This window comes from Lepisma saccharinum, chromosome 7, assembly GCF_977018435.1.
Source record: "Lepisma saccharinum chromosome 7, izLepSacc3.1, whole genome shotgun sequence".
NCBI lineage: Eukaryota > Metazoa > Arthropoda > Insecta > Zygentoma > Lepismatidae > Lepisma > Lepisma saccharinum.
Window position 1 is genome coordinate 75,095,823 of NC_139235.1, and position 12,141 is coordinate 75,107,963.

The 12,141-nt window shown below is 34.9% G+C and overlaps 1 protein-coding gene across 2 annotated transcripts in view; it reads right to left on the reverse strand.

Moving 5' to 3' along the window:
• The window catches only part of LOC145989927 (diacylglycerol kinase epsilon-like), a 54,343-nt gene that overhangs the window by 32,368 nt on the left and 9,834 nt on the right, over positions 1–12,141 (reverse strand). For both annotated transcript variants that reach the window (XM_083125445.1, XM_083125446.1), the window contains exon 4: positions 11,467–11,597. In XM_083125445.1, the coding sequence (XP_082981571.1) occupies positions 11,467–11,597 (131 nt within the window). The remainder of the gene's footprint in view (positions 1–11,466; positions 11,598–12,141) is intronic.

A 12,141-nucleotide genomic window follows, 5' to 3' on the forward strand; every position in this document is an offset into this window, starting at 1 on the left:
CATTTGATTCAGCTTATGAAATCAAATTACTCAAAATAATTCACATTAAAATTAGCATTTGGATTTATGGTACCATTCCCTAGGTGTTATTGACTAAAACTTGATTAATTTGTACCTTAGACAAATAAGCGAGATGTTATGGGTTAACACAGTTCAATTAACAACTGTTTCTAGAGTGTGACATTGATGCACTTAATTGTTATGCTTTTTTATAAGTATCTCACTGTCCATGAGAAAAATCCTAACAACTACATTTAATTTATTACTATAATAAAATGTATTTAAAGTACGACCATTTATAGGCCAACAATTAAAAAAAATATGGAATAACTATAAGAGTTACTTAACACAATAATATTTTATACGAGGTGTACTACCAATTTTAGACCAACCTCATTAATGGTAAGTTTGTTTCAAGAACAAACTGTGCACACATTTGTAATGACAGATGAAGAAATATCACTTTTTTCTTGCATTGTTTGAGCAAGTATATGTTGCACCACATCTTTATGTGTGCTACTTGCGTTTTGTAAAATGTTCAACCAAGAAATTTTCTTGTCTTTGGAACATTTCCATAATTTTACATGTTCAATAGCAATGTTTTCCTGAAGAATCCCATCACTGCAACGTAAGGCAGATATACGAGAGTCACCAAAGTTTTTTATACATAAGTATGGACCTTCATACAGAAAACAATATTTTTTAATTGGATTATCATCCATATCTCTTTGCCTATTTCTGATAAAAACAAGATTTCCAGAAGAAATTGATATTTTATCTTGTTGATTACAATTCAATTTGTTTAACTTACTAGATCTAGCTGCATGACTTTTAATTTGAGCCATAAGCAGTTTGTCATTCCATGAATGATGTGTACCATCATCAAATATGACATTTCCTATTTGTAGGTTAGGTTCCTTATTTAATCTTAACTCTATCGGAGCGAAACCAGTTTGTGAGGAGATAGTATTGTTTAACCAATGTAAAGCAATGGATACTTGCTGGGGCCATTTAGCATGGTTATCGATGCACAATACTCTCATTAAACGGTTAAGTTCCGAATGATACCGTTCAACCATGTTGGATGAAGGGTGGTAAGGTGGAGTAAACATCAGTTTGACACCATATTCTTTCATTTTGGTATTGAAAAGACATGAACGAAATTGTGGTCCATTATCCGAAATTATTTTTTCTGGAATACCCAGATGTACAAAATATACTTGGCACAATTTATTCAGTACCGTAACAGCGTTGCTGTTGGTCACTGGATATGCCACTAAATACCTGGATGCTGCATCCAATATGGTAAACAAAAAGCGTTCGCGTTTAGGACCCATGGTGAATGGACCTTGTAAATCAATGAACAATATTTTCCCAGGCTTGTCGGTAATGTGTATTTTGGCTAGATGTTTAGACGGATGCTTCTTCGGTTTAGTACGAATGCATAAATCACAGTCTGCTACATATTGTTGTACATCTTTCTTCATACCTTTCCATTGGAAGTATCTATATATTTGAGAAAGTGTACGACTAGCACCAAAGTGTCCCGATAAGTCATGAAATTTATTCAAAATTGAACCAACTAATGTAATTGGAACACAAATTCTAACTTTTTGCACGTTGTGAAAGTCTCTAACACACAAAATATTGTCTTTTAGGAGATAACGATCATTCCAAGTCCCACTTCTTGGATTATCATTAAGAATTGAAGAGTGCAAAATATATTGCTTAATTTCCTTCAATTCATCATCATTTTCTTGAGTTAATATCAAATCATCTATATCAATAAAAGGTTCTATTACTTCCTTAATTTGCAAAGAATTTACATGATACAAGAGGTCTTCTTGCATCGGAAATGTTCTTAGAACATCAGCAATTATATTTTCCGACCCTTTACAGTATTGTACTCGGAATGAATACTGTTGTAATTGTACAAACCAACGAGTTAAACGTGCATTCCATGTGTGCGCAGTTTCTAACCAGGTAAGTGCCTTATGGTCAGTTATGATAATAAAATGTCTGCCTTTTAATATTGAACAGAACTTATCAATAGTAAACAATATGGCTAAAACCTCTAATTCTGTAGAAGTGTATGATTTTTCATAACTCCTGAGCAATCTACTCACGAAACCGAGAGGTTTAATGTTACCATCAATCAGCTGATAGCAGTATCCTGCAACACCTATTATTGATGCATCAGTTTGTACATAAAAAGTGTGAGAAAAGTTAGGAAAAGATAGAAGTACTTGTTCACTAACTTTATCTTTTAGTGTTTTAAAAGCTGTAGAAGCTTGGTCATTCCATTGCCATTTTTTACCAGCCTTCAACAAGTCATACATAGGTTGTGCTATGATGGCATAATTTTTTATGTATTTACTCAACCAATTAAAACAACCTAGAATTTTTTGCAGTTGCTTAACCGAATTTGGCACAGGCAAATTTACAATGGAATCTACATACTTAGGATCTTTCTTATACCCCCGCGAAGTAATAATGTGACCCAAAAATTTAATTTCTGATCTACAAAACTCACATTTTTCAAGTTTCAACGTCATGCCTGCCTGCTTCAATTTTTCAAGAACTGTTCTTACATGTTTTATGTGAGATGTAAAATCCTGAGATTTTATGATAACATCGTCAACATGAACTACAACGAAATCTCTACAGTCCTTAAGCACACGATTTAACGCATCGACGAATACAGCCGTACCATTTACTGAACCAAATACAACTCTTTTAAAATGATATAGGATACCTTCGAACATAAACGCAGTATATTTTCTGCTGTCAGGATGTAGATTTATTTGCCAGAAAGCATTCAATAAATTCACCGAAGTGAAGTATTTACAATTTTGGAATTCTACCAATAATTCTTGTATCTTAATGGGATGCACTTGAATAAGCTTAACATGCTGGTTTACTCGTTTGAGGTCTACACATAAGCGGATACCTCCCCCTGATTTAGGAACTACTAAAAGTGGAGACAGATATTCTGAATTAGACAACTCAATAACATCCCAATCAAGCATGATTTTTATTTGTTCACGTACTTGATCTCTATAAGCAAAAGGTATAGGATAATTTTTGCCTACTATAGGTAGATCTGTATCTAAAACCATTTTGTGAACATAATCGTTACACAAACCAGGCTTATTAGAAAATATTTCCTCATATTGGAGTAGTAACTCTATGAACGAAGTTTTTTGTTCGTTAGTAAGCGAATCAGCCTTATTCATGTACTCTTCAAACTTACGTAGGTTGAACTTGGACTTACCCTCCAAGCCATTATAATTACTGACATGAGAACACTCAAAATAAGACAAATTATTGCCATCTTCAATTATTGGCATAAAGCGCGCGAAAGTGCGTTCTTCATCGGAGCCACATGTTATCGTTTGATCCTTAAAATTTAATGATGCTTGAAGTGCATATAACACATCTAATCCCAAAATGATATCCACTTGTAAATTGTGAACTACCAAAAACTGAACGTAACATTGTAAATTACTTATTTGAATGATCAGTTTAACCATACCTAATACCTTGGTTTTCTTATTACCAGAAAAATCTACCAATCTCACATTATCCGCAGGTGTGAGCCTGGGTCTACTGGCCTTAATATTAATATCCTTCCAAACAGTATTAGAAAGCAGACTAATTTCTGCGCCAGTGTCGCAGAGAGCAGTATAAAATTTATCAAAAATTAAAACTTTTAATTTTGCAGTAAGAGTGTTACTGCCGAGAACATTAATTGGTGTTGGAATTTCTTTTGATTCATATTCATCACTGTTATGAAATTCTTCCCATTTCCCTAGATTAATGTTATCAGTAGTGGGATTATTAACTTGACCTTCATCACCCACTTTTAAACAAAGGTCGCTTGTTAGTTTTCCCGCAAAGACAAAACGTTATCCTCATCGGGATAACTATCAATGCTATTTGCGTCCCTAAAATGACTAACGTTGACATTGTGCACGGTAGCTTGCACTTTTATATCTCTACCCAGTTTATCATTTGATGTGCAAGGTGTATTACCAAAACCCATACTATACAAAAATTGTTTAACCTTAGTCATTCCCGCATAATTCCAATGTATCATATCTACTCTACCTCTGGAAGGGTGACCAAGGAATTTCTGATACAAAGAGTTATCTATGCGGTCATTCTCTAAGAAGAATAAAGGTGCTATATTGTATACTTTTACTTTAGAATCATTGTGTAAAGACATCAAATATAGATTGAAATTATTCCATGTTTGCCACAAATGTTCATTAGGAGATGACATATACTTAGGAAGAGGTGGCAAACACAGTATCGAAATATCAGCACATTTACTTTTCAACGTATTCAAGAGCTTAGAGAAGGATAACTGCATTTGTTCAAAGCTACGTTTCCTAATTAAATCATTGGTACCTATCATGACCAATATTTTGTTTGAGATTTTCTTAGCATTTGATACACGCCTATGCAGATCATCAATAGTTTGTCCTGAGACACACAAACCTATGAATCTGGAAGCAGATTCATTCATATTCCATCTATAACCTAAGATACTGTTAGCATATCTAACTAACATACTGTCACCAAGTAATTGATGATCTCCTAACTTAGGAACAAACTCATCTAAATCACAATGATGATCATTATTTATTTCACTTGAGTGAGCATTATATTGAGCTTTAGGAAAAGGAGGATTTTCAACCGCTTTGATGCTCAAGACACCTCCTGTATCAGGAGCATCTAAGAGTTTTCCTGCCTCGAACCCAAATTCACATTTCTAGAAATCTGATCATTTCTTACCCATGTCCTACCATTAGCATAGGATTTACGAGCAGATCCAACCTCATTATTAGACCTTAAGTTTCTTAACCCATTTCTGTTAGACATACTTCGGTCATTTTGCTCCTTAAACATAGACACATTAGCTACCTTCGATTTATTCTTTTGGTTACCATAAGTTCTACTAGAATCCATATACCTAGTTGAATTATTTTTTAAAGATTGAAAATTTTCTATGGCCTGCAGAGTCTGTCTCAGTGTGTGAATATTATTCACCACCAAGTGTTCACTTATTTTATAAGGTAACAACGAAGATAACTGAGCAATAAGATGTGCTTCGTGAGCATGTGGTTGTATGGATTTCAATTTTTTGTAATTCTTATTCGCAAACTGCAATAAGTTCTCCTTGCTGTCTTTGTCATAAGGTGAATTTAGAACTTTAGTTAAATTTACAGATTTCCACCTATCGTTTTGATAATGGGATAAGAAATCTGTCTTAAACTCAGCATAAGACTTAAACTTTAATTTATTTTCAACGTACCAGGTACGTGCACAATCAGTGAGTAATTTAGGTAAATAACTCATATATTCACTCTCATGAATATTATAAATTTCCAAGTTTTCCTCTACCTTTTCTAAAAATTCAGATGGTATTATGTCTACGGAAACACCATCAAAATGAGGGAAGTGCCTCAAATCTTGTGGTTTAATTATTGGCTTATACCTAACCTTTGAAGTATCTCTCGACGGATCAACTTCCGTATGTTTAACATTTGGAACATTTGTCGGAGGAGTTATCAGAGGAGTATTGCTTACATTTTGTCCAACCCTACTAGTTAACCTGTCACGTTTTAGCTTATTTCGCTTATTAGCCAGTCTAGTATTACAATACGGACCATCATCTACGCATGTACTATCATGAACTGAGTTGACTTCACAATCAGTTCCCGAATCAGAAATTGCACCCGAAGGATGTCTACTTTTATTGTAGTCATGTGGAACATAACCAACACTAGGTCTATTTACACCTTCATGGCTTTCATGATTTAAATCAACCTGTCTAGCATCAAGCTCATGAAAATCACCCTGCATTGAATTCACCTTTACATTCTTTGATGTCGTATTTTTTCTGACTGTAACTGGAGTCAGTACATTATTGACCATGGTTGTTAAACTAGACTCGATCAGTGACATAGCCTTTCTAATGTTAACATTTAAACAAGTAACTGCACCATCATTCAACATGTCACTATTTGGAGCAACCTTAACATATTGTACATTACTATCATCTTCACTACGATTATTAACATTGGGTGGAATTTTGGATGACAGAATGACTTGGCTTCGGACATCGGATTCGTAATCAACATCGCTCTTATCAAGCTGATCACCCCTAGCTATCTTATTCACTAATGGTCTATTAAACTGTAATTGATCTAGTGCAGAATGAACCTGCCCTAAATCCTTCCTAACAGTACACAAAGACATATCATTCTCTTCACAAGCCCTAAAGCATCTATCAAGCTTTGTGTCAAATTGCCTTGACAGATCTTCTATTACACTCTCGATTTTGTTATCAACATCCTCTGCTAACGATACTAATTCTACTTTCATTTTCTTGTCCAGAGCATGCAAATCTTTCTCTACTTTCTCATACCTAAGCATACATTCATTTCTAAATTGACCTATATCCATTTTAAGATCTTTGAACTCCTTAGTATGAGCCTTATTTGCTTCGGTTAGTGCATTCAAAGCTGTGTCTACTTTGGTATCATGCTCTGCTTGCACCTGCAAAGCAGTCTTAATATCACTATTATATTCTGCTTGCACCTGCAAAGCAGTGTCTAATTTACTACTTTGTGCATCTAGTTTATTACTATGTACCTGCAAAGCAGTGTCTAATTTACTATTTTGTGCATTAATTAACCCTACAATGTCCGCCAGCGTGAAATTTCCCTCAACAGCTTCAGCCATTGTGAATATGCTATATTGAAACAAATTTAGTAATTAATTACGTAAATACACAAATTGAATTTTTTAACACCCTATGTAATGCAAACTACAACATAAATAACTTTGGCAACACTGCCTTCAAAGGTCTTAATGTTATTACCAAACTTTCAACTTTGTCTATCTGACAATACGAAACAGCAAATTAGATTTCCAAGATTACATACAACATAAGCGAATTAAAAATTACGTTAAACATCATCATCTTACAGATGCACACATGTCGATATAATCTAATATTATTGAGACAAAATGAGTCTCATCAATCTATTTTCACGACCTTTTTACCTCGGATTTGAAAACTATACGGTCGAGATCAAATTCACATTAAAAAAAAATAAAGAAAATAGTTTCATAAATTTTACATGACAAAATACGAGAAGTTCAAGTTTTAAATTTTCTATGTTGCAAAATTACTGTCACAAATATGTATTCACTTTTGAATACTTAAGGAAAATTACCAAGATCGAGTATTAACACACTATATATTTAAACAAAATTAAACAACTGGGTTTAACAAGTTCATACATAAATTCAATACACATTTATATATATATATATATTGAAGCATAAATATTGTTTTGCATTAACCTGTCCGCATATTACAGGTTTATCTTCAATTTTATCACATTAAATCATTTATTATTGAGAAAAATTATTTCCGTCCTTGCGTAGATCTTTACGATGACAATCGGCACCCAACGCTCGATTATCAGCTTAGAATCAAATACGAATTATGTGTATTTATACGTTCAATCGACTTTTCACATTCAGAGTGCACACTTTTTGTATATTTGCAAATATAGGCCTTTCACTTATGTAGGTACATGCATGTAAGATACTTATCTCATGATTCCTCACAAAGAGAAGATGGCTGCCATTTTACGTGAATCCATCGGGTCACAAATTTAATGTCATTTGGACCTTTTAAGCACTTTGCGACGCAATTTCAATTATTAAATGCGAATATAGTACTTATCTGTTCTGCTATATCACATTATATCCACAAATCTTCCTGTTATTATTGAATTGTTCCAATTTCAGTTTCCGAAAACTTTTAGCGACTTCATTCTGGTCGAGGTTGATCTTTCAGATCAAGCAGTGTATCCGAACTCACACTGTTACAACTTTTTTCACAGTATACAAACTTGCGAATACTTTTCAAGTGACAAATTTCGAATTGTACAGTAATTATACATTAAAACACTTGTAAAATAGATTAGATACAATAAAATAAATTTTACAATATTCTTTTACATGTTTACGTATTTTATTTTCATCTTTTACCGTTATTTTAAGTTTTACAATTTTGGTGGGAAAAAGGTTATTTACGCACAACTTAGATTTTTCCCTTTATGCGAGTTGGATATGCGTCCAAGTTTAGGATTACTTCTCAACTCTGGGATTACTCTACAAGGCGCTTCTTTACAGCAAATCGTAAGTTTAATGTCGAAAATCAACCAAAATCAATTTCAAATGATTTGTACATGTTAGTAATACATTTTAAATACATGTCCGCACCCATTTAGTAATGAAAGAGCAAATAAAAGCTGCTGAAACCAAACATATGTGCGATTATGCATAAATTAGCAATTTTCGGTAAGCATATTATTGAACACAAACCAAATTACATCGCTAAATTATAAAAATATTGTAAATACGTGAAGTTTGGATATGTACTTAAATAAGAACAAAGCCAAAGTGATGCAAATTAATTTTGTACAAATACAAATCACCAAATACGACCTCAAATCGTAAATTTCGAGAAATAAAATTATTTTATTTTTCACATTATGATGGTACTCATTCTGATACCGTCATACTTCCTTGACAGGTTGGGGTCCCGCACAAGAATTCCATGTACATTTCCGAAAATGATGCACCTTCCTGGGAAGCAGATGACAAGATCAAAGGCAGGACTAAAATGAAAGTGCTGCATCCAAAGGTGACATTGAAGGCATGTAACTGCCTAGTGGTGAACACTATGTGAAAATAAAAGAAACCATCCATTGCTAATTCTTGTTTGCAAACTCATTGGTCAAGAACGTGACTTTTTCAAAAGCAGCATTATTATAATGCTAGGCTCATTCCGGAGTTCCTGGGAAAGGGATGAATGTCGCTGTTGGGTGGAGGGTTGTGGATTTTCTTCTTGTGCTCTACCTTCTGTGTGACTGCTGCCCAATGCCGAAACTGCAGTGACTTGTTTTTATTGCAAATGACAGAGAATAATGGACAGCAGAGCATATAGACAGCTGCCAAATGAGCATTAAATATATATATATCTGTATTTGTGCATATTTTTATGTCGTTTTCTTCCCTCCCCAGGTTAATCTAAATGATAAGAATGTTGTTTACATTTGTATTTATTTTCCATTCCTTGTGCAAGCTATACACAATACATAAATTTTATTTTACATGCTATAACTTTCTCTCCCCTTAAAGACATGTATAATGAAATTGGGGATCATGAAATGAATCAGGGACACTTATAATAAACCACCGATTTTTTCAGTGTATCTGCAACATTTTAACAATGCTTGCAACACTTCCAAAACTACTTCTTCTCTTTTTGCATCCTCTCGGGGTAGAAAGAAGTTCACATAAAATGTAACAGGCATTTTAAGTGATATAATGTTATATGAGAATTATTTGGGAGCATTTGATATCATTAATACAATGTGATGTGACGAGTTTTGTGACTCAGTAACTAGCATTTGTTATTTTAAACTGAAATTATACAAGTATCAGCATCAGTATTGGTTGGAATCGGGTAAGGTATCGTCTCAGCCCTAGAAAATATGTTTTAAGTGGTAAAGTGGAAAAGTAAATGGACTTCTCTTGTGAGGTAATTTATTACTCTACTATAAATCAGTAGGGTAGTATCTAAAGTCGGTGGCGGCAATTGGGGGGGGGGGAAGTTGCCTCCCCTACTTCTTGACACTTTTGCCCCCTATGTTAAACCTTAGGACCAAGGTAAAGTACCCCCCCCCCCATTTTGGAACCCAATTGCTGCCACTGTTTACAGTAGATACTCTATAGTAATAGTGCAGTAGTGTTATTGACTACAAGTTCAGAGGAATTTTGTACTAGAGTCCATTTAAAAATCCATTACATTTTAACTGATAAAAATGGGTCTGTAATTTCCTATTAATATACGAGGTGCGGCAATTAAATAACGAGACTGCGCACCTCCTGTCCCGTAGGATAGTGGGGGGAGGTAGCTATTGATGTGTTGTTGATATTGAACCTTCATGCGCACCCACTGTTTGTTTCATGATTCTAAAAGCTTTTCTTTTCTTTGCAGGCTTGCTTGAAGAGGACAGTGTTCTGTAGTAGTGCCGGAATCATGGTGGACAATAAAGTTGAGCAGTGCATTAACATCAAATTTCTGGTGAAATTTAAAAAAACACCGACGGAATGTTGTGCAATGTTAAAAGAGGTGTATGGTGATAATGCTATGTCACGTGCGTGAGTGTTCGAATGGCACAAACGATTTTCAGAAGGGAGGGAGGAGGTTGAAGATGATGAACGTCCCGGCTGCCCTGTGAGTTCAAGAAAGGACGACAATGTTCAAAAAATTCATGAACTTGTGCGGAAAGACAGACGTCTGAGTATTCGGATGCTCGCAGACATAATGAACATTAACAAAGAGACAGTAAGACAAATTTTGCATGAGAATTTAAACATGACAAAAGTGTGTGCAAAAATTGTTCCGAAAAACCTCTCTCAGGACCAAAAAGACAATCGAAAGACCATTTGCTGTGACATCATGGAACGACTCAAAGCAGACCCAGAATTGCTAACACGTGTCATCACATGTGATGAAACATGGATTTTCCAATATGATCCCGAGACCAAGCGTCAATCCATGCACTGGAAGACTCCCACATCGCCAAGAATGAAAAAAGCACTAATGAGCAAGTCGAAACTGAAGGCAATGCTCATTGTTTTTTTCGATATCAGGGGTATCATCATGACTGAATGGGTGCCTCAGGGTCAAACGGTGAATCAGACCTACTACAAAGAAGTCCTAAGCAAACTGAGGGAAAGAATAAGGAAGAAGAAGCCGGATTTGTGGAAGAACGATGCATGGATCCTCCACCAGGACAATGCGTCTGCCCATAATGCCCTTTCTGTGAAGCAGTTTTTAGCCGCCACGCGCATTCCTGTGCTCGACCATCCTCCGTATTCCCCAGACCTGGCCCCCTGTGACTTTTATCTCTTCCCAAAAGTGAAAACTGCATTGAAGGGAACACATTTTCACTCCGTGGAAGAGGTGAAACGAAAAACGGCAGAGTTGTTGAACAGTGTGACATCTGATGACCTACAGCATTGCTTTGAACAATGGAAGACACGTATGCAGCGGTGTATTGATAGGGGAGGGGAGTATATTGAAGGGGATACCAGTCAATTGTAACTTTCTTGCAATACATCACAGTTATGACACCAGTCTCGTTATTTAATTGCCACACCTCGTATATTATTAACTGTGAATTATTGTACCCTATATTTTAATATAGTCACCCTTTTTAGACACAAAAAAGAAAAGAAAACATATGTATAAAACATTGAATGGTCAAGGTTGTTGAGGAATATAAGCATTAATGGATACATGGAAGCTTGAAGCAAATGAATGTGAGGACTTTCCCTTCACAAGCAATTGTAAAAATTCCTCACCTCCCCTAGCATTTGAAGGCAATCAGTGTGAACAGTCCGCTGGCACCAACAGCATTGCAAGTCAACTAAACCCGGTTCAGCTCCACACTCTTCTTCGCACACTTCACAAACGGCACCAAGGGGAAGGTTTCCTGCAAGAGTAATGCAAAATAATAATAACAACAAATAAATAAGAGATGGGACAGATTAGTTGGCACTCTATCGGTATCAGTCGCTAAAGGCATATTGGTCCATTGGGAAAACTACTTATAATTTTACCATTTCTATATATCTATAAAATATCTTGTAATTTAGTGCAATATTCTGTCATTTTATTATATTAATTATATTGATATAAACATACAATCACCATTACCTTCTTCATAAAAAGTAAATGTCTAAATATGTAGCTTTTTGCATTGCAGTCATCTGGTAACATACAAAAAGAGGTCAATGAACTATTTGAAATTTTATACCAGTAGAATAATGGTTATTGGCATTAGTAAATTTTATGTGTGTACTTTATTGGAATTGGCTAAAATTCCGTATTGGTCCACCCCTACAATAAATAAATAATAATCATTATTTTGATTCCATCTTATGCACTATACTTACATAATGTACAATTACAATTGGTCTAAAATTTCTAATGTTGCAGGCTTCCATCATCTAAGCAGGCTTTCAGGAATGCGTGCA